The sequence below is a fragment of the Cyanistes caeruleus genome, chromosome 19 (genome assembly GCF_971803275.1).
Source record: "Cyanistes caeruleus chromosome 19, bCyaCae1.hap1.1, whole genome shotgun sequence".
In the NCBI taxonomy this organism is placed as follows: Eukaryota; Metazoa; Chordata; class Aves; order Passeriformes; family Paridae; genus Cyanistes; species Cyanistes caeruleus.
Genome location: NC_141719.1, coordinates 3,979,728 through 4,003,161, shown reverse-complemented (window position 1 = coordinate 4,003,161; position 23,434 = coordinate 3,979,728). Strand labels below are relative to the sequence as shown.

The 23,434-nt window shown below is 41.2% G+C and overlaps 1 protein-coding gene across 23 annotated transcripts in view; it reads right to left on the bottom strand.

Annotated features, from left to right (window-relative positions):
* The window catches only part of TNRC6C (trinucleotide repeat containing adaptor 6C), a 94,911-nt gene that overhangs the window by 54,357 nt on the left and 17,120 nt on the right, over positions 1-23,434 (bottom strand). For all 23 annotated transcript variants that reach the window (XM_086857249.1, XM_086857259.1, XM_086857252.1 and 20 more), the window contains exons 2-3: positions 20,042-20,141; positions 19,181-19,202 (exon numbers count right to left, since the gene is read on the bottom strand). In XM_086857249.1, the coding sequence (XP_086713375.1) occupies positions 19,181-19,202; positions 20,042-20,104 (85 nt within the window). In that variant the 5' untranslated portion in view covers positions 20,105-20,141. The remainder of the gene's footprint in view (positions 1-19,180; positions 19,203-20,041; positions 20,142-23,434) is intronic.

Below are 23,434 nucleotides of genomic sequence, written 5' to 3'. Positions count from 1 at the left end.
AGCCTGAGCACCCTTTCACCTGGCAAGGAATCTGCTGGCGCGGCTAATGGCACGTGGGCAGCTGCTGGAGACCAGAATTCAAACACAGCTTTATGGCTAAACTTGCCTGAATGCAAAAAAATGGTGTTTAAATCGTGTGGGGGAAAGGATTTAACACCCAGTGATTTTCATAACCAGCACGTGATTAAAGAGCTAAAGCAAAAACATTTAAGTGGAAAGCCTCTTGCAAAAATACAATTAAAGGCGTAAAATGAAAGCCTTGAGATTGCTCGCTCTTAAGATGTTTGTGATGGGTATCTGCTTACTCTCCATTCCGAGCTGTACATACACTAAACAATGAGCTTGCTTGTAATAATTATCAGTACTTAATGGTATCTAAACTTCTTAATCCAATTTTACCCAAACAAATCCAATAATTACTCCATATGCTTTTTGATGATTACAATCTCGGGAATCCCAACTGCATAAAAAAGTGTTACGAGCAATTGTAGGTGGATTTTATTAATATAATGAATAGGATCAGTCTAACAGATTTCAATTACAACAATAGCTTTTAAGTACATTTCTATGACATAAGGAAAGAACATGCATAAATGAAAGAAACTGGTTAAGCCACATAATACTGATTTATGGCAGCTTTTTCCTTTCATTCACCTCATTAACATTTCCCTGTATTTCAGAATCCCCCACTCCAGCTCTATAAAACTTGCATTTCTAAAGCCTTTGAGGACCAGACATTCCAGAAGAGAAACAGTTAAACCCAGAAATGCATTCTTGGCTGCTACTGTGACAGGATTTATTTACAGCTTCTATTAAACACAGCAGCTCCATTACAAAGTGCTGGATGTGAGGAGAATTTTTGATTATACAATGCCAATGCCTCACTGCGTTAAACATATCATGCCAGTGTATTATTTTTTTCCTTCAGCAATTCGTTCAGGTCATTGTTTGATGGGTTTATGAATTCATTACAGGAAACAGATGGATCCCATAATTCAGAGCTATTCTCCCAGCCAATCATATGGGCAATTTTTTTCCCCATCTTGTTCCCCCCCCTCCAAATCAAACTTAATGAAGCCACTTCCTCCACGGCCAGTTCCCTGCACACACACACACACTGCAGCACATCCACTGCTGGTTAAAGCTCCCTCCAAACACCAAAGGCTTTCCAAATGAAGCTGAGGAGCACAATCCCACAGACAGCCCCTCCGAGGTCAAACAGAGCGCCAGGAACTTACCCAAGTCGGGTGGAGACAGCCACAAAACACAGCATTAGAGTGGGCAAAACCACAAGTCCTCATTAGTGAGAAACCCATTTTTATTTGCTCACACAAGTCTGTTGCGGGAAAAAAATCTTGCCCCCACCCCTATGCCCCCAAATCTACTTTCAAAGGCTGAATTTTCATTTAGCAAATTACCTCCTTTGTCTCCTAAGTGCTGGGATTTGCTATCCACAGTGACATCTGCTGGCAACAGCAAAGGTGCTCAGAACTATTGCATAAAACCCACTTCTAATGTTTTTACACAAAAAATGCCAAATTTTCTGCCTGGATAATCCCTTCCCCCAAAATCATGAACTTCTGGGGGGAAAATCCCTGCATTGTAACACCAAGATAATCCTAAAACTTATAATGGCTTTAATAATGTAACCAGAAACTGCTGTTTGACATCAAAGCCCACACTGAGTGATAAAAGTAAAAATATACGTGTTCTTGTGGCTTTAGAGCTTGTCACCATTTATTTAAAGAAATGCCTTGACTCTGGGCCAATTCCTGATGATATCATTTATCTAATCTCAGAACAAATAAAATCTTTTCCTGGTTTAACTTCATTTCCCCTCTCACAGCTGACTATGGTGCAGCTTCTTCTGCTTCCTCTCCACTTTCTTCTCTTTTACAACATTTCTTTCCTTAGTCTTTCACCACCCCAGTTCTAAAATCTCATCTCTAACCCAGTTCTCACAACAGACTTCTCACTTCTACCAACTTGGACCTTCTACACAGAACTTGATTTCTTTTTTTGACAGCCAGCTGGAAGTCAGAGTAGGAATTAATAGGAAGCTGCAAAGTTCATGGAAAACTTCTAAATCAGTTATTAGGATTTCTCAACAAAGAAGGTCTCACCTTCTTAACTGCTGGCTTTATGCAAAGGTATGAAATAGAGAAGCATTGAAGACTTCATTCCCCACCTCCATTTTGACTCTAAAGGAATGTATCCACAAATCCAGCTGACCCCTGGCTCCTACTCAGCCACTCCTTTGTTCCTTCCTCCCCTCAGACCCAGTCATTCACCTCAGTTCAAACAAGTTCTGTCTGTTTGCTCACATTTCCCACCCATGTCCCACCAGCCAAAGCTCCCTCTATATATCTTAACTATGTAATAGCTGCTGAAATGACATTCTTACTTGATATTGTCATAAGCAAAGTGGGGAAATGTGAGCAAAATGTAAAATTGGTTGAAATGTTCTCTGGGAGAATCAATGGCTTGCTGTCAAAACAGAATATGTTTCAGAAGAGATTCCACGGGGACTTGATCCGAGCCTACGCTGTTCAATATTTCGTTAACAGCTGGATGATGGACTAGAGAATATCCTTATTAAATCTGCAAATGACACCAAGATGGGAGAAGGAAGATGGGGGTGGTCAGATCACTGTGTGACAGGATCAGAGCTCAGCAGAGAGGAACTGGAGAAGTGATGTGACAGAGCTGCTACAATTCAATAAGGAAAGTCATGTCATTAGGCACGAGGAATTAAATGCAGAATAGCAAACAACTCACCCCACAGCAGCTCTGCAGAAAAAGAAGCAATGTTTTAGCAGATCACAAACCAAAGAGGAGGAAAAGATAATCAAGAAGAAAAAGCCAAGTGGTGGAATGGGATAAACACCCAGCAACCCATCTATTGGAACCTGGCATCACAAAGCCTTCCCAGCCTGTACCCACAGCTGAGCATCTCTCCCAGATGGAGCTGGAGCACCTGAAAAGGGCACAAAGGAAATGGGAATCTGGAAATGGGAACTACCACAGCAGGCAGAGGTAAGGGAGCAGTCAGTCTACAAGAAACTGGGAACACAAATTATGAAAAAATACAAAGAAAGAGGACAAAATAATTTGCTCCACCCACAGTGAATAAGACAAGACTTGCTGGGTTTAAATGGCAGTCAGGGAGATTTAGACTTACATTTCCAACAATAAGGATGATTAAGGATTATCTGCAGACATGATATAGATTTGGTGATCTTGTCTCAGGGCAAGAGGATGGAATAAATGACCTCTCAAGAACCTTTAGAGCACATTTTCTACCACTCTACATGTAAAACAGAGCTCCAAATCCATCTTACTCAGTTCTCTCACTTCCCTCTGCCATGACAAAGAAATCCTTTTTATCTCAGGTTGATAGTCACAGCACTCCCCCCAACTTCTGCTGATTTTTAAATCAGTTTCAGATGCGGCCTTTCTTCACCAGCCCTTGCAGATCCTCTCCATTTTGCTCTTGACCAATGTAAATTTGAAATTGTATCAATCCTGAGTGACATTTTATCCCTTTGCCACTGTGGCAAATCCTCTGTGTAAGCGCAGCAGAGCCCACCCTGAGGCAGAACTTCTGTGCAGGAAAAGGTCAGAGCCCAACTCTATTCACAAACTGAACTTTTTTCTTAAGAGCTGGAGATACTCCTAACAAAAACATAGATTCTTGAATACTTCAGAGCTCAGACACAAGATTTTGTTTCCCTTTCTGGAACAGCATCTACATTTTTTTCTTTCAGATCTGTCAGCAGAGAGGGTGACAAATACTTCTTTTGACAGAAAGATACAAAACCTGTTTTGGGTGACTCAACATGTATTTTTAAGGTTTTTTTTAAATCCTATTCTACATTATTCAGGTTGCTGTCACATGCAGCAATCTTGTGAAGAATACTTGTATTTTTAACAGTTTTGATATTTTCCTCACTGCTTTCCTCCATGTTAGCACTGATCATAATTTTAATTTTAAATTCACAATTAATTAGTTGTGCCATTAAAAATGGTACAGCTAATTAGGTTGATAGGTTGTCATCAACAATAGATTGATAATCCAAAGCAAATATGATGCTCTCCCTCTGCAAGCCAAACTCCCTCATGTTTATTGAAAGCTCTGAGTGCACACACATGGGGTTTGCCATCAGTTAATTGATGAGCACAAATTGGACCGTACACATCAGGCCTCAAACTCAGCAGCCCGAGCGAGGAAGCAGGACTGTGGGCAATGGAACAGTTAAATTCACAGAGCTGCATTCCTGCAGGACGTGAACTGATAACAGATGGTAACTTTCAAGACTTAACAATTCATCTGTTTCCTCTCAAGCGAGAGTTCTCCAACGGGCAGGCGCTGGCAACTCCAATACCAGCATTAATCATGTACATCTCCCTGCACACAGACCTGCCCAAATGCTGCCCCTTGGAAAGCAACAGATAAATAAATAAATTCACCTAACTAGAAGCTGCTCTCTGTCCCGAAGTCTCTGGCATCAGGTGTATTTCTTATCACACATTTAACTTGGAATTCAGACTCCTGCAAACCAAATTCCCACCTCCAGAGCAGGGCAATACACTGGCCTTAGAAAGAGGACTTGGCTCTTCTAAAGGAAAATAATGAAGCTATTAGAAGTTTTTTAATCACTCATATTAATAACTTTAAAAAACAACAGCATTAACAACTGTCTGAAAAGGACAGGAGGGAGATAACTGTCATTGCTGAGACAAATTAACTGGTGCAGGAAATTACTACTGTAAAATTTAAGTGAGAGGGCAGCTCGGAATTAAGAGAGGGATTCTCACAGCAAGTGGTTAGAAATGTTGGCAGAATATATTCAGGTTTTTATAAGACTTTCCTACAGAGTGTTCAGAACCCTTCACAGAGAATTCACATCTTGTATTCCTTCCCAGAGTATTTAGGAACATCTGAACTCCACCAACTAATTGTATAAAGACCCACTGGGGACACATAGCAAGTTCTACCCCACCAAGAGGACATGAGAGCATCACAAACACAATGCCAACAATTCAGGAATACAGCAAAGGATGGCAGGAGGCAGCCACGGGCATGTGCTCCCCCCTTCCATCTCCATCTCACCCTCCAAACCCTCCTCACTGTTGCTCCAGGCAAGGTACCCACAGCAGGAACTACACAATAAAAGAGTCAGAGAAGACAGGAAACAGCTTAAAGTTAAATTACACAAAACCAACACTATCATCACCATAAGTGCCAGTGGGAAAATTCAAGCATACAATAACAGATTAAATAACTTCATACAGAGCCACAGAAGTCTGGGCAGACCCAGGAAGTGAATCCTTCAATTTTAAACTGTGTGCATTTAATCTCATTAGGCAATGTTTGACACAGTTTTCATATGCAAAAGAATTTTTTAAAAACAAATTTGCAAATGGCACAGCCATCACACCAGACGTGCTCTTCCTCCTTTCCACAGATCACTTCCAGGCACAGACTGAGGAGTAAATATTCTTTACAGCAGAAACCCAATAGTTAAACCACACACACAAATGGATAAATATGCAAAATCCCAGTAAACAGTACATTCCTAAGAAATTGAAAATGAGGATAGCCTCAGTATCCACTGATTTACTGGATACAAGAGCCTGTAATTTCCTTCACCTTGAACAGTGATGGATCTACAGGTACAGCCCACCCTTCAGCTGGGGCTTGAAGAGTGAATCCCAGTGTAAACGCTTCCAGTTTCATCCAGGTGTGGTTGGGTACTGTAAAGATATTCCATATTCCCATCATTTCTATCTGGGTTTGCCTCTACAGAAATCACACAGTGCACAGATTGTATCACACTTGGGATTTGTGCTGTACCCACAGTCTGTCCATGCAGGGTGGATGTTCCTGGACTTTCAGGGTGTCCCAGGGCATAGTCAGTGTTGTCATCCCACTCAGAACAACTGCAAATACTAAGCACTCATGCTAGAGCAGGTACAACCTCTTTTTCCACTGTGTTTTGATATTTGAGCTGGAAAGAAGGTAAGGGCTCTCAGGTTGTTTTCTGGAATGCCTGGAAATTGCCAGTGTGTATTTATGGATCAATATCCTAACGTGGATACAGAGATCAATGTGTGCAGGACAGCTCTGAGCTGCCAGCTGTGCAGGCAGCCTGTGGGATTTTGAGTGCCCAAAATCAGCGTCCAGGGAGCCCCAGGGCTGGAGAGTGTGCACACTCTGGGCCAAACAGCACAGACACATCACATCACTACACACAGACACATTTTTCACCTGAAAACCAGAAACAGAGCTCCTCCAGGTATTCCATTTCTGCTTTGGAGGAGAAGGCTGCACTGCTATTTACCTCCTTTCAGACATGCCCAGGGAAGCACGCTGTGGCTGCCTGCAGGTGACAGGGCTGCTGCTCAGCTAGGAAGGGTAATGCTGCCTGACACTGCTGTGCTGCTGGAATCATGGGACTGGGCACACATGTCACACTGACTAAAGGCTTGTGCAAACACAAAGCCTCGGCCCTCCTGTCATGGACATTTATGGTACCAAATGAATATTTTATGTGCGACACTAAAATAGCAACGAATTTGTGAGCAACCAGGCCTCTGCAATTCTGGCATAACCCTTCCAGTTCACATTCTATCTCAAAAGAAGACTTAATATGTTTATACTACAGCTCTAAAGATAGTGTAGAGTTATCTGAGTTATCATTTTAAATCAATCAGCAGGAAAAACTGAAGCAGAGCCAAGAGAGTGTCCAGCACGGACCAGCTTCCCCCATTTCTGGGCAGTGTGGATTTATTCCAAATTCCAGCCAGCATCACCCTGAGAAATTGTGCATGGAGCCAACTCAATCAAAGGTGAACCTGAAATATTTTGGCCTTAGATGTTAAAAACTTGTGTCCTTATTAGGATAACTGAAGATGTGTTCATTTATATTTCACCAAATCATTTTGAAAATTGTAGGTTTGAGCAAGTTGGTCTTTAACATACAGAACCCACAGGGACATCATTATCACTTCAGGGGATTGTACTTACAAAATTTCACAGATTTTCTATCATAAGAACCTGTTTGGGGTTCTACATCCTTCTTTGGATGCAGTTCTTAGCATTTGAAAGACATAAAAATGTCATTCTTGCCTTCAGAAAGGAGCAGCCATGAAAAACCTGAAGACCAAAATGAAGGGTGATCCCTTTATTCAGCTAAACCAAATTAAAGTTGTGTTCTAGAGATAAAACAAATGAATGTTTAAGTCCTGCAGTGGGGAGGGAGGAAGAAAATACACTGAACTTAAAAATTCTATTTCAGATTTTTTAATACTTCCTTTTAAACCTAAACATGACATTTCATATGCAATAGTGTTTTTCTGAATAAAATCCTCAATGCTGGCCTCTTTCCAGGAAGGTTTTTGTTTGGAACTCCCCACCTGACAGTCAGACCTGGATAGTCTGAAGCAAACTCTACATTTTTGATTCAATACCAAATCTGAAGCAAACTCTTCATTAATTCAGTTTAAACTGAACAGATTTTTTATGTCTCCAGTGCCATTGTGCATAATATGAAAATCAGGATTTAAATTATTCAAAAACGTGAAGAAAGCAGTTCCAGACCTTCTCCTATTCAAGTTCTTCAGGAGAATTTCTTTAAGAAAAGCAGCCTAAAACCTGATGGGGATTCAGCAATCGTTTCCCTGCAGATAAGGTGGAACCAAAGGAAACCCAAAGTGAGTTGATTTGCTGAGCACATTCTGCAGGACCCAGGGAAGCTGTTCCTGGGATTCCAGCACCCACCCTGAGCAGGAAGGAGAGACCCAGAGGATCCATCCCGTGTTTGCAGCGGGGTTCTTGTCCCAGTGACAGCCCTGGGTGATCGGGCTGTCACCATAGCAACTTTCACCAAGAACTCACAATGCACCCAAACGAACTCCGAGCTAAATTAACTTATTGCATGTCACCAGTGAGAAATGACTGTTCAGAGGTAATTTTCTGTACTAATATGTAATAGAGTTAACTCTCTAAATTGAATTAAATTAATTAAATGCCACTCCCAGTAAATCAGATTCTATTACATGAATGTTAAAAGAAATTAAAGATGTTTTAATAAAGATTACTAATAATAACTTAATATTATTACTTCATTTTAATTCAAAAATTCTGCTCAGTTTATTTTAGACACATGTCTTTCCCTCACTAGGAAGGAATACCTAATTAGTCCACATGCATTACACACAGTTATTTCACAGAAATGGGCTTAGACTTAGCTAAAAGAAGTAACACCAGCATTTTAAGAAGAAATACAGCTTGGTTTAAGAAGTGACAACCAAAGGTTCTTCCTCCCCTCACACAATGGGTGAATTCCACACTTTCAATGAGTGTGTCCAGTTTCCAGAGAGTTTCATTTCTGCTTTTTGCAGAAAAAAATGAAAATGTCTTGCAGTAAAGACAATTGCCACCCAAGAGGAAAACACCCTGTCTGCCTAGGCAGGGTACAGAAATAACAGCCCTTCAATGGCTTTGCAGATCTATCCAACAATGCATTATTAAGTTTGTTTTTTAAAGTAGATTCTTGCACTTTGGAGGACAGACAATTGGGAGGCAAATCTAAGATGCTCCCAGCTGCTCCATGTAAATAAAAAGTTAAATTTGCCAGCTGATGGTGTTTGTGTTGTCCCCATGACCCTGACTTTAACTCCTAACACACCAAGACACTTTGGGCAAAACGGGGGCTATTTAACAATAATCACTTCTCAGAATTACAAACCACATGATTCTGTTTTATCCATTATTTAGTTTTCAGGAAGAAGCTGTGTTTGTGCTGAGGAGGCAGCTGGTGACAGCAGAGGGAGCACAAGGAGCTGTCACATCTGCCACTGGCCACAGGGTGACAATGATGTCAGCCCCCAGCACCAGCTCAGCTCAACACCCAGAGGAAAGGCAGCACTGCCTTTAAAAGAAATGGTCAATGAGGATTAAAACACTCCCTGAATCTCCAGCAGATGTGAGCTAAGGCTGTGACAGCCTTGGGGTGGAACAAGATGAGCTTCAACATCCAACCTATATGCCAGGTATCAGTAAAATGGGATTATGGATTTAGGTGTTCAATGTTATTACGTATCTAAGTTGTTATCCACAGATTTTAATTTAGAATTAGATTTTTTTTAAAGTCATAGTAGCCATAATAAGGCACCAAATCACAGTCTTCCACAGATCTTTCCTGAGAAGGAAGAGCTGAACAATTGAGGAGGCTGAAGGCGACCTCTCATTTGATTTCTCACAGTGATCACTGGACAAGATTAGAGATAACTATACAACAAAGGAAAAAATTAAATTATTACTCTTGGAAACTGGCAGCAAGATATGGAAGCTGTAGCAAGATATGAATTATGATGGAGCCTATGCCAGAAAGGTGGCACTGAGCACTTTATTTTCTTCCTGTTTCACTCTGAAGACTTTCTCCTGTTGAGAAAGGAAATGCTAGGTGCTGAAATGCACAGCAGGAAAAAGCTGCCAGTGCAGGACAGGACAGCCTGACATCACCAGCACCTGCAGGAAGATTCTCATGGTTTGTCAATCAAGCCTAAACAACTGCAAACTTTGAGGAAATTAAAGCAAGGAATATATTTAAATGTATACTTGAGGGGACTACCTGCAGAGGGAAAATGGGAAGCAATTGAACAGGAGAAATGGTGAGCAAAGAAGAAATTGCACATTTTCAAATCGAAGTCTTTAAGGAATAAGGTATCTGAAACTTGGGATAAATCTTCTCACAGCAAGCTGAGTTTAGGGAGAGAAAAGTGAAAGAGAAGAATTAGCACTGCTCTAAACAGCCTGGATTACAGAGCTGTGCAAAGGGGTGAGCCCAAATGGCACAGAAAACAAATCAGCCTTAGGTTTTATTTGTGAACAGCAGCAGGTTACTGTCCACAGATTAACTCAAAGGCTACTTAACTCTCCAGTGACAGTGTGCTGGTTTTGGCTGGGACAGAGTTCATTTTCTTTCAGTAGCTGCTGTGGTTTGGATTTGGTGTTTTCATTACTCCCAGAGAGCCAAGGCCTGCTCTGCTCCTCACCCCACGCTGCCTGCCAGGAGGCTGGGGGGACACGAGGAGCTGGGAGGGGACACATCCAGGACAGCTGACCCCAGGGAATATTCCACTCCAGATGGTGCCATGGTCACCATATAAAGCAGGGGGAGAAGGAGAAAGATGGGGATGTTTGGAGTGATGGTGTTTGTGTTCCCTGTGATGAAGCCCTGCTGTCAGGGATGGCTGAACACCTGTCTGCCATGGAAAGTGGGGAATCAACTCCCTGTTTTACTTTGCCTGTGTGTGTGACTTCTGCTTTACTTATTAAACTATTTTTATCTCAACCCACGAGTTTTCTCACTTTTACTCCTTCAATTCTCTCGGCATCCTGCCAGGGGGGAGTGAGTGAGTGAGGGACTGAGCTCCTGCCTGGGGCTAAACCACATACAGATACTGAATTTAAAAAATAATTCTGCACTAACTGGAAGGACTTCCAAAGAAGAAAAACATGAATTATTATGGTTTAGAAACACTAGCACAAAGGAAAACTGTTTGAGCTGTTAAGTAAAAAACAGGAGACACAAAAAGGCCACTGCAGTGGAAGGGAAGATCAGCCCTCCTGGGCCAAGCAGCCAACAAAGAAAGGGCTTAAGTAATAGGAAGGACTTTTAGGCTGAATATGAAGATGTCTTTTCAACAATAATCAAAACATCTTTCAGGAACATCTGTTGGGCCTGTCAAAGAGGGGAGAGGAGTTAAGACCATCCCTTTTTGTTCATCTAAAGGGATATATCTAGTCCTGTGATAGTAAGACCTCAAGGTGGCATTTGAATTTTTAATGGAGTTGAAGAATCATCAGTTCTCTAGATGAGTAACTCATGTGCTTCCAAACAGTTCATGAGAGCCTGTCTGGCCTCCTTAAGTTGAAAAGTCTGGCTGGCTTCATAAAAACTGATTAAAAAAAGACAGCAACAGCACCCAAATCAGAAATTATGCCTGAAATATTAAGAGCATCCTGGTAACAGGAGGCAGGCCCTCAGGAGACTATGATAAAACAGAGGACAACTTCTGTTAGCATGGGAAGAGGCCACCAGGAGCCTGAGTCACACGAAGTTCAGGGCAATAATAACAGAGGGTGCCATGCCCGGGGCAGCTGAGGAGCACCCGAGGCATTCGCTGTTAAACACAGGTCCCACAAGAGAGCTGAGCATGAGCCACTGCTGCCACCCCACAGGGACAGGATGCCTGCAGGGAGAATCACCTCCTCCCCGGATGCTAATGCACTCTGCACTGCCTGAACCAGTTCAGGAATAACCTGAAGGATCAGGTGCACCATGCACACCTGAGCAGAAGCTTCGAAGCATTACCCAGAATGTGAGCTGGTTAAATAGACATTTTAAGTAGTCCTGTAGGATTTGTAAAGTATGGGCTACCACCTTTAACAACTCAGGAAAAACATTAAAATAATCTAACAAAACACAGGGAAGCCAAGGGTTCTCAGAGCAGAGGAATGTCAACACCAGACAGTCAACAAGAGAACACAAGGTCCCTCAGGCCAAACGCTTCACACACAGTGTAAAAGAATCAAAACCACGTTTTCATTCCCTTCCTTTTCCCAGGATAATCCTCTTCAGCATTTGCACAGTAACTATTCCAGGAACATGCACTAGTGTTACAGTTCAAAGTGGATTTCATCCTTCCCTAGGAAGGGATCAGGTAACCTTAGAAACCCAGCGTGTATCTCAAAACAATCTTTACCAAAGTGAGCCAATACATTTCCTGATGAACCTCTCCTTCAGCTCACAGTGTGCAGATCTTATCAACATTATATTTATATGCCTTACAAGCCTCCTCCAGGTAGCAAGATGATAATCTAATAATGGAAAGTGGTCAGCACACGGCAGATAAATCAAAGATGATAGGTCATTTTTTCATGGGAAACTGTTAGCTGCCCTCTCCATGAAAACCTGCGTGAGCCAGGCCTCAAGACAGAGAAGAAACTGTCTTTGTGGACATGTTTCTTTAAAAGATGAATAAAAGTGAGAAACAGACTTTAGTTCAGAAAGTAAAGGGAGAAAGAAGCATGCTGATGAACAGATGAGCTGTGCTATAAAGTCACTTCCAAGGAAACAAATCTCAGACTCTGCTAGGTGGGGAGGAGATGTGGGATGGGTGTTTGGTGCTATCGGTACATACAAAAGTGGCACCTTACAAAGGGAATACTGGGGCATATATGGTCTGATGGAGGGCAAATATCACACAACATTTTATTTATAATTGGAAAACACTTATTTTACAAGCAGATTGACAGAAGAATAGAGCATCTGCCAATGTCTGAGGTGCTGCAATGCCGAAAGAGGAGCAGTTTGACCATTTCACAGCCCACATACTCCACACACTGTGCTGGGGAACAGCAGCAAGGAGCAGAGCACCCTCTGTGGGCAGATAAACACCCATAACCCAGCGTGCAGTTTGATCATAAGCAACACCATTACCACTGTGCAGCTGGGTTAGAATTTATCTTCTAAAATATCCAGTTGTCAACAGCTGTATGGGCGGTTTTGTTGCTGAGCAAGCAAAGTGGGATTTATCTGAGAGCACTTCCCACTGAGGGGCATCCTGACAATTAGTCTAGAGCAGAAAAGCCTAGCTAGTGTTGTCCTGTCTGTGCCTACTCTCTCTTGGAGACATAATGTCCTAGGCTACAAATGCATTTGACAATGGCCAGTGTAAAGAGAAATCTGATCATGCACATGTTGTCCTGCTGCCTTCAAGCAGGGCATCAACCCTTACAAGCTAGAGCATCTGAAAAGTGTCTTGTGTTGGAAAGCTCTTATTTCTATCTAATTCTACAGCTAACTATTTACAGGTCAGGCTCTAGCCATCTTCAGCCTGATAAACCCATATCATTCCTAACTGAGGAAACAGAAAAAGAAATATCTGCCTGTATTTATATTGTGAGCACATGCCTGAATCTGTGTAACAGTGAACTACAACAGAGCATCCCTAAGGAGAATAAAAAGTACCTGAGGAGCACCAGGTGTATCTACTTGAGCCCTTACCTACTTTTCCATTCCCAGATGAGGAATCTGCAAAGCTGACAAGGCAAGCACTGACCAGGACTGGAGGTGCTTTACTGGAGCAAGGCAGCAGCAACTCCAGACAAGGACATTAAACTGAAGGCCCTGTAAATCCAGCTCAGGCTTGGAGCACATTAGAAATAATATATTTCATGGTTACTCTTATTTTCAAATAACCCCAGAGTTATAAGTTTGTTTTTCTTTAAGAGAAATGTTTTTCCCAAAATCCTGTACTAATTGTTTTGGTGTGTTGTTGTCTGAAAAGAGCATTTCTTTGAAAGCTGGGAAATCTACAAGATATTCAGAACATTTCTTGTACTTGTGAGAGCAAAAAGCCTATTAAATATCACTGAACTACTGCCTGTCACAGTCACTCCACTTGAAAGAAAAGCAGGTATGAAACCAAAGTTTTTTCTCTAGTATTTAACTCCAACTCTCACAGCTCATCCTTCTTGCTTTGTCTCCTTGACTATGCAAAATTCCTCCTCTTGTCTGCTCCAATCTTTTTGTATTTTCTACTCCTCTTCACCCAGTACTGGACTCACAAATTACCTCCATCCTCTATTCTGTGCAGGCTGTAAAATGGTAATTACTGCTCTATCAGAGAAGTGATATCTCAGTGGGTTTTATGAACAAATTCATGTTTGTTTAAAGATATTTATAATAGCAAAACACCCCCCTGATAACGTTTATCAAAAAGAAAACATTTTTGTGTTACAAAGCCTTAACGTATGGCCACAGGTTATCATTAAGTTATCAAGTGACTGCATATTAAGATCTAATTGAAGAACTTATTGCAGTGCTCCCCCTCCTCCTGCAATGATGATTTATGGCACATTTTGTCACTACAATGTGCAGCAGTTCAGTACAAACACAGCACTTAACTAACAAGATGACAGAGGCAGATATTCAAGCACAAGCTATAAATACTCAAATGAGTCAGAGGTTGTAAATCTGTTGTAAATCATACCTGATTTGTAGGCTGGAACACATTTTCTAATCTTATGGAAAAAGCCTCTGCTGGTTCATACAGTAATATGACACGAACCAGAAAAACTCAAAGACTTTTCTTTTAAAAAAAGACTGACTGTGTGTTACACACTGTCATAATTCTACTTAAAGTCCTGATGAGATTCTCTAAAAAGTTTCATTATCTCTTTTTTTCCTATGGAACTACCACTTAACACCAGTAACATCTACCACAGCCAGAAGGAGCACATTATCAATATACACAAACTTCAACTCTGTATGAGAAGAATGGAGGTTACAGGAAGGTGATTCACACACACACAAGCACAGGCAGAGAACATTCTAACAGCCCATTTGGGCAGGGTAAGTAGAGAATCATTTTTAAAATATGCAATAATCTATATGGCTGGTTTGGAAATGAAAATAACCCAGCTTTGGAAACAGGTATGCTGCTACTCCTGTCATCCCAACAGAAATGCCAGAGCAGGGGATGGGATCTTGGATATTTTCATCCATTCTTTCTTTCCTTTTAACTCCCCTTTCTAATAGAGTGGGCCATGCTCCTCCAGGTAAAATATACAGCACTGCTTGTGGGATAACAGATAACCTGAAGGATGTATGCCAACATTTGTGACACCACAATGGTTTACCCAGCAACCACTGGGTTAAATGTTAAATGCTAAACTGTTAAATGTTTCCTGTTCAGTCCCCCAAAATAAAACGTATGAATGCATAAACCTTGGCAGAATAATCTCCCAGTCTGCAGACAACCTCCCTGACTCTGCGAGCTGCATATTAAAATCATCACACTCTGAGGAGTCCCAGGGCACACAGCCCAGACAGCCTGGGGGAGGGGACAGCTCCACAACAGACCACAGATGGAAGGGAATGATGCTCAGCTCAGGAGCCACTGCACCACTGGAACAGAGGATGGGCACTGCTGGACAGCCTGCTGGATCCCAGGATCACTGCAGCCACGCCAGCTTCTGCAATCCTGCTTCATCATCCCCCAGCAGTGAGCTGAAATTCCCATTTTCCCCTTGGAAAACCCACCTCTCCCTTCCTGCTCCCATGCCATGAGCATGCCACAGACCTACAAGGATCATGGAGGCAGACTGGCCATCTCTGCTGTACAGTAAAAGGATAAAAATATTTTCCAGCTAACATTTCTAATCAAAATATTCACCAAAATACTTTCTATGTTAGACTAACTGTGGTATATAGACTTGACTGTTTTCACTTCCCTGTTTACATATTTAGCACTTACCTTTATTGCAGATAATGCTGGAGGGTTGGATGGGTACTTTGCCTTTCAATTACCAGGGTGGATGTTTGAGTTACAAACCACTTGAGCTATTTTATATCAGCTTTAGACAAATGCATTCAGCTGAGGTGGGAGTGAAGCAGGCAAGGAACTGATCACCTGTGCTGACTAAACCTGCAGGAGGATGGCTAGAAGAGAAGCAGGCAGCAAAACACACCCTGATAATATTAATGACAAGCACAGCTCCCTTAAAGCCCCCGTAGTTATTAAATAACAGCCATTCCCATCCTAGTGACCCTTTAGCATAGAGAACAGAACTCACAATTACAGCTGAATGTTTTCATTAGAAAAGCCTTTTTACACAAAGTTTCTTGATCAAGTGCACATAAACTGGCAAGAGTTTACATATGTAAAATAAACACTAATAGCCTGTGCTCAACAGTCCTGCTCTCAAAAAAATTACCATAAAAGAACAACAACTTGAATGTGCAATAAAAACCTGCTCATTTCCCACCTCATCTAATTCTGCAGTGCTTCTCTCAAGCTGAACAGGAAGACTACTTTCATTTGTTTTCAAGTAATTGAGAAACATTTCAGGTCTTTATCAGCCCTCCAATCTTTCTTCCTTTCACACATTCCCTAGAATTGTTGCCAACAGGGTATTTATAAAAGATCCAGCCTCACAAAAATACTCAGGCAAACAATGCTGCAGGGAAAAAAAAAAACAGAAACTGAAGGAGCTGTTATGTAGAGAAGACTTAAAGGGTTGGATCATTGTTTAAACAGAAAAAATAATTTGTTTCAGTGGATGCAAGAGCTGTGTGAGGGAGCATTTCCTAGCCCTGGACTCCAGCAGCAGCCACATACCTTTCCCCTAAGGGTGGAAATGTGTGTTTATTTTGGAAGGGGTTTGTGCTCCACATCACAAATGGAAACATTCAGCTGGGGCTGAGGCCTCAGAGCAAGACTGAACTGACAGCACACCACAAACACACCCCCACAGGAAACCTCCTTCCTCTTCCCTTCTCTTTCCTGAGGCCTCACCAGCAGCGACTGAACCTGCAGCAGCCCAGATCAGCTCAGAGCTACATGTACAAAACACATGAGTTCATTACTGGCCAGGACAGCAACTCCACACCTCTGTGACAGACAAATCCATTAAAAACTTACTATTAATTAAAAAGAATTAGACCTTGATCACAGGTTTCTAGCACAGATGAAGCCAAGCCAAAGGGCAAACCGTCCCTCCCTCTCAAGCTGCACCACCTGGCCCTTGTTACCCACTTGAGCACAGAGCCTTCTCCTCCACAAACACTGCTGAGAGCAAACAAGGGACTGTACAAACACCCTGCCCAGGCTGAAAAACAAACTGAAAAACCCTTCCACATCCCATCTGCACTTGTATGATTTTTTTTTTCTCCACTAAGACCCAAGTGGTGCAAGCACCTCTCACTGCCATGGCAACCCAGTTGCAGAACTTGGTGACACACACATAAAATTAAGCAATTTTTTTTAAAGTTACCACAAGCAGCTCCATTAAGTCATATTTATAAAGATCTCATCTACCAAAATCTACATTTTTCAAAATGTTCAGTTCCAGTCCAGCTTTAATCTCTGATTTAATACATCCTGCCCACTGGCATGCATTACCTGCTGCAATCCATTCACTCAGTTTTACCATACCATCCTGTCATCACAACTAATTTAATTGCTGTGTCCCAGATAGGAAATAATTAACTAAATTCAATGATAATCCCTGAGTTGCCTTTTAGTTCTAGTAGCATTTGTCACTCAACCTTGAAAATGCATTGAAATAACACACTTGGTGCAGCACTGCAATAAAGTTTACAGTCAACTCTGAATATTGTAGGAAAAAAAGTTCAGTCAGATTTTTCCTCTCATTAATTTTGTATTGATATTTTCTGTACTTAAAGAAATTCCTGCTACCTCTTATAAGCTGATGGACATTCTTCCTAAAGATAAATGTACAGAACTGCACTATAAAGTGGAAATACATCATTTCCACAGAGGAACCTGAAAAGCAATGAGTAGTTGCCAGACAAAGGAAATTCAAAGACGGGTCACTTCCAGGACTGTAAATAACCCCTGGCCCTTGCCCTGAGCATGAACAGGAGGTTTGGGTTCTCTGGAGGACAGGTCTCCCCTTCCAGCATGTGCTGAACCACAAAAAGCTGCATCACTGCTTCTGACAAGTGAAATAATAAATGCTAAAGTTGCTTAATCTCTAACATAACTATCCTTATTCACTGCTGTCTTCTTCTTGATTCATGTTTTATAGCAATAGAAGATGCTTAAATACATGGATAGCTAACCAAAAAAACCCAACAGATGGAGAAATGCACTCCCTAAACTTGAAAGAAACAAACTCACAAACATACCTGAAAATCTGAAGTTATTAACTAGAAACTTAAACGTGGCAGTTTCAAGCAATTAAAAGCAAAGCTGTCACAACAGAGACAGAAATAGTAACATCCCACAGAGGGAAAGCAGAAGGCTCTGTGTTTCACTAGTAACAGAAATGAAGAGCCACTGCATTAACACGTGAAAATGAATGTAGTTACCCTGACAGCAAAAAACATCTGCTGCTGAATTGTGGTATTAAAAAGTCATTATAATCCATTATAAAACAGTGAAACCTTTTCATACAGAAACGAGCTGATATAGAGAACAAAACAAGCAATGCTGTGAAAACAGAAATATTCAGTTTAGATTGAAATTGCTCTCATGGATCTTAATGCCAATGTTTTTTATGTACTTAAGTTTTGGGGGTACTCACATACCTCTGCTCCCTTCTCCTGAAAGTAAAATCCAGGGTTATAAACTATATGAGATCTCACAGTGCAGATGCTAAAGAATTTGAACTTAAAACTTTCTGACCTCTCACTTTCTTCACAGGGAAAACTTAGAAAGAAAAGGACAGTTTCAATAAATTAAGTTACAGTACCTTCAACATTCAGTTATTTTATTTTTCTGAATTCATGTTACTGAAGTAGTACTTCATTTCTGCTGCATAAATCATAAGAAGTGTTTGAAATGTAAGTTCTTTAGTCCACCCCTTATGTTAGGCTTGGCTCTTCTCTAACTCTCAGTCTTTAGGACTCTGGGAAGCTCCACTTGCCTGTCTGTCACCTAATTACCCAGCAAAAAAATGGCAATGCATGTGAGCTGGTTCACAACTGTTCAAATCAAAGGACAGATGACACAAAAAGATCTGCAATCCATCAGTTGCAGAAGAGAGACATTACCTTGCCTCTCTTCCTCACCTTTCTGAAAGCCACAGCTTCATTAACTTTTCTCCTAAGGAACCTGGCAGCCCCCAAAGGGGAAGGAATTCCTTACCTCTGCTGCTTCCTGCCCCTGCTGCAAACCAGCTCCACTCACTTCCCAGCAGAAAACCCACACAGAAAGAAAAACAGGCAGTGCTGGCAGCAGGGAAAACAGTTTCTACTAAGCTCCATGAATTGAGTTTACACATTAAATTGACTTGAATTGTGCAAGGGGAAAGGGGCAATTACTTGTCTTTGAAACAGATAAATAACTACTAACAACTAAATCGAAAACTGCATCTGTCTTGACAAAAGAGATGACACATGCTGTGTTATGGTTCACAGAAAATTAATCCATATATTCTTGTCAAAAGGCTGCTGTAGAATACCCAGCAAGATAAGCCAAAGCTTATGCTGAGAATCCCAAGAAAACTTTAGGAACATAACAATCCTAGTAAGATATACTCCCCTCATTAAACAGACACGAATAAAAACTACAAGCACATTTTTAAACAAGCTTATAAAACTATCAAACATTTCACAACGAATAAACATGAATTTACCTTTGGTTTTTTGTTCAGCAGCCTGAAAGAAGAGAAGAACAAAACAAATCAACTACTTGTCAATACTGCAAATTATATCTAATAATTACAGGGCTGCAGGCCTAACTTTTTGTAGAAACTGCTTATATAAATCAAGCATTTGTTTCATCCAAGGACTAGAGAGTGTTGGTTTAAAACTCCATGTGATAGGAGTGTGGGAATGGCAACCTCTGACTGAAGGCAGCAGCAGATGCCAAAGAGGCAGTGTAAAGAATGACAAGAGAGGGCAGCAGCCCCATCCACCCACCCAGCCTTCCCTCTCCTGAGGGTCAGAGGCTTCCTGGACCCCCACTGTATCTGTGAACCCTTGAGCACCCAGCAGAATTCATTTCTGTGACTGTCCAGCATCCCTTTGAATCCACCCACACTATCACCTTTCTCAGAAGACCTGTTTATTTTTTAATCTGTTTGGAATGTACCCATTTTTTTTAATGATGCTTGATTTTTATGCCAGAAAAGACAGCGATCAATTCTAATTTCAAATTAAAACTTAACTGTGCGATCCAGAAAATGAGGGAGGAGAATGCACAGCAATGAAAATGAGCCTGGGATCCCAGAGTGCCTGCAGCACCCTCTGGGACTGACCCAGGTACTTGTGGCTGAGGAATTGCCGTGGGAGCAGCCCCTTGGCACAGGACATGGGGAGCAGGGCAGTGCCAGAGCCCTGGCACAGCTGCTTGGCCAGGGGTTCTGTGAGCACAGCCTCTCCCCAGGCTGCTGGCAATGATCACTTGGGCCAGACTCTCCCAGAAGCGAAGCTGCAGCATCAGTACCCACACTCACATTAAAAAGTGATCAATTATAACAGGAACATGAACAAACCTTTTTCTGAGCACCTTCCTTCTTTTTCTTTTCTTCCTGCTTTTTCTTTTTCTTTTCTTCCATCAAATGTTCCTCTTCTTGTGTTTCTTGTTCTTTCTCCCTGATAAAAACAAAGGTTAGCAAGAGCTTTTCAGTAAGATGAAGTTTCTCTAGGAAGGTGAATAATCCATATTTGCATTGCTAACTTTCTACATTTCATGTCTAAAAAAGGCTGCTTCTAATGCTGCAATAAAAGCACTAAAAAAGAGCTGTTCCAAAATCGAAACTCATAACAAATAAAATAGCAGGCAGTGAGAATTCAGGGAGGATAGATTTTATTTGGAACCTCTTTCTACAATCACTCATAAGTACTGATTAATATTAGCATGTTCTAGGGAAAGTAAGTTTGAAACTGGAAAAAAAAGGAACAAACCCAAGTAATTAATGCAAGTTCTGCTGGCTTTCAGCAGCTCTGATTCACAGTATACCTTGAAGATCATGAGCAAGTACATTACTCTGCAACTATTTTTCTCTTTTTGATCAAACACATGCTGCATTAATTTTCCATGCGCATCAATTTGCTTCTCAAGAGTTGTAAACTAAGGCCCAGATGAATTCCAATAATCATATTTTGTGTTCATCCTATAAATTCTAGCTGAAGAATTTGCATTAATGCAAAACAAGACTGTTCCAGTATCATCTTGATTAAAAATTAACCTGCATGGTTCCAAATCAAGAAAACCTATTTGAAACCTTCTTTTCTCTGCTTCCTATGTCCATCACGAAAATAAATGGTTATAGCAATGACCCTCCTCGACATCCTTTTCAATAAATACCAATGCAAATAATTCATTTATTTCTCTATAACTACTTTATCTTCCTTGACAGCTCTTCAGGTCCTGATCATTTATCAGCCTTACAGATCTGAGAAGGCCGTTTCTGATGGGCTGAAGCCATTACCATCACTATTATTAGATTCAATGTCTTCCAATTACTCCTCAAGACCACTTTTAGCCTAATTTACTATTGCTTTACATTGAACTTGCCAAAGCCTGCAGCCCCCCTCCCTTTTCTTTGTTTGGATCTTTGTTGTTGTTAAAAAGGAGTTAGTTAGTTACAAAACTCTATTTTTTTATTTTTTTTTGTCACAGTGTGTGAGACTGCTCTTTACCTAAAGGAGTAAACAACCACTCTTCATTTTGCACATTGTGTCTTCAAACATTCTCCCCGAAACATTTTGCCTCTTAACAACTTTGCCTTTTCCTACATAGTTTCCCTTTGTTATAAAAAAGGAACATTGTAGCCTTTTGATATTTCGGTGCTGAAGGGCATTTTGGGATGTGGCTTTTTCACTTGCTTGAAAATACTGATGCTGGCCACTGCAGATGCTTTAATGCTTACACAGATCCTGTATGGAGCTCCAGACTAAATTAAAAGCAGATTCCCTTCCCTTGTGTCACTCCAAACTATAAACACTACAGCAAGCAATTCACAGCTCTAAACTTAGGTGTTAGTGCCTTTTAAAGCCACTTTACAGCACTCAGACTATTTACAGAAGTGAGAGATACAGCAAGACCCACGGTCTGGCACAGCAGCCAGAGGTTGAGAACATCTGGGAGCTCTTGGTACACCACTGGAGGTCCAGACAGCTGAAATGGCATTAGGTATCTGGTTTTTTTAATACTGATCCACCTTCTGACCAAAAATTCATCACCTGCAGGACTGCTCAGCCAGTTCCAGGGCCACCTTTTAAACCCTGCCCTGTAAGCTGAGGTTTGGGAAACACCTGCCCTTAGGAACTGCAGCTGGGGATTTGCATTACGTGCCAAATTGCACTTAAGACAAAGGTGCTTGAAATGTACTTTGAAATGGCTTCTTGAAGTGTACTTTTAAATGGCTTCTTTTAGGACTTTGCAAAAAGTGATGACTTAGGTTGCAAAAAGAAACTGAGTTGAAGCAGTAATAGATTTGCCTTTATTCCTGTTAGCTCGCAGGAGAACAGAAGTCCCCAGGATCCCAGGAACTACAAAGAAACAACATCCAGTCCCTTCATTTGCAGTGCTCCCTACCCAAGTCACAGCAGACTCTACAAAGGCCCTGTTCCAGTGAACTCCCCCAAGCTGTCAGACTATTGCCAGAGGAAGTTCAGCCTTTTCTGGTTTTTGAAAGCAGGTGAATGAAACAAGTCCATGTAAAATGAGAAACTTTTGGTTTCCTCTTGCTAGTACTTAAGAAACCCCACGCCATTACAGCAATTCCACAAGACCACAGTTACATTTAAATCCCCTTCAATACTCAGGGCAGTATTTAAAAACAAAAACAAAAAACCACACACTAAAACAAACCACCACCACCACTTTACTTAACATGCAGAGTTTTCTTTAAGCTATAAAAGTACATATTACTCAGCTTCCTTGTTAGGCCTCTTTTTTTAAATATCAAGCTCTTTTCCTAAAATACCAGATTGAAAGGGACCTCCAGGATCATCTGGTCCAACCTTTCTTGGTCCAGCCAAGCCTTTAAAATGTCCAACCCTGGGCATCAACTTTCACCACTGCCCAAATCATTCCTTACACTGGATTCCACTATCAATTTTTGTTTCCATGTCAGTGGATTTTCCAAATCCAAGAAGGGCAAACATTTTGCTCCACTAAGAAAACAGTATTTTATTACCATATTAGCACAGCAATTACAACACCAGAGGTAGAAGTGCCACCCCTCACAAGAACCTGAGGTTTGGTTGTGGGCTTATTTTTTCATTTCTGAGATTAAAATAGCCTCGGATTAGCTCAGAAAATGATACTGTAATTTTTAATGGAGCTCAGTTTTCAAAACTGATTTACATAATGACACTTCTGAATACATGTGCTTTAAATATGCTTAAAATAGAAATAAAGCTCCAAGCGGCCTTTCAGATGGCAACTCTCGCTGTCACTTTTAGGCAGAAATTAGTCATCTAAGAGCAAAACAAAAGGAAAACAATAAAAACATGGCTATATAAAGTTTGATTACGTTGTCAAAGGCACATGCTGCAGCTTTACTTCCTGAGCAACAATTTAATCTTTATTGCAGGAAATACGCTAAAACATTTATGAATACAAAGCTCATGTTCTAAAGCAGGAGTGTCTCAGAATATCCCTGTAGGAGTTTGCCTTGTTCTTACATATGGATCTGAATCGGGAGGGATTTTTATGAGCAAGGAGTTTTACTACAGAATGAAGTGGTGTTTTCACAGATTGCAAATCGCTTATGAAATCCAAGCCTAACCCAAGGTTATCTCTAAAGTGCAAGTGCTTGAGAGCTCTCTGGAACAGGAAAGCAAGAGGAGCTGCAGGTCACGGCCACAGCTCGAGCACTGTGGCTCTGGCCTCTCAGTCAGTGCCTGCTGCTGAACAGTTTATTAATCCCTTTTAA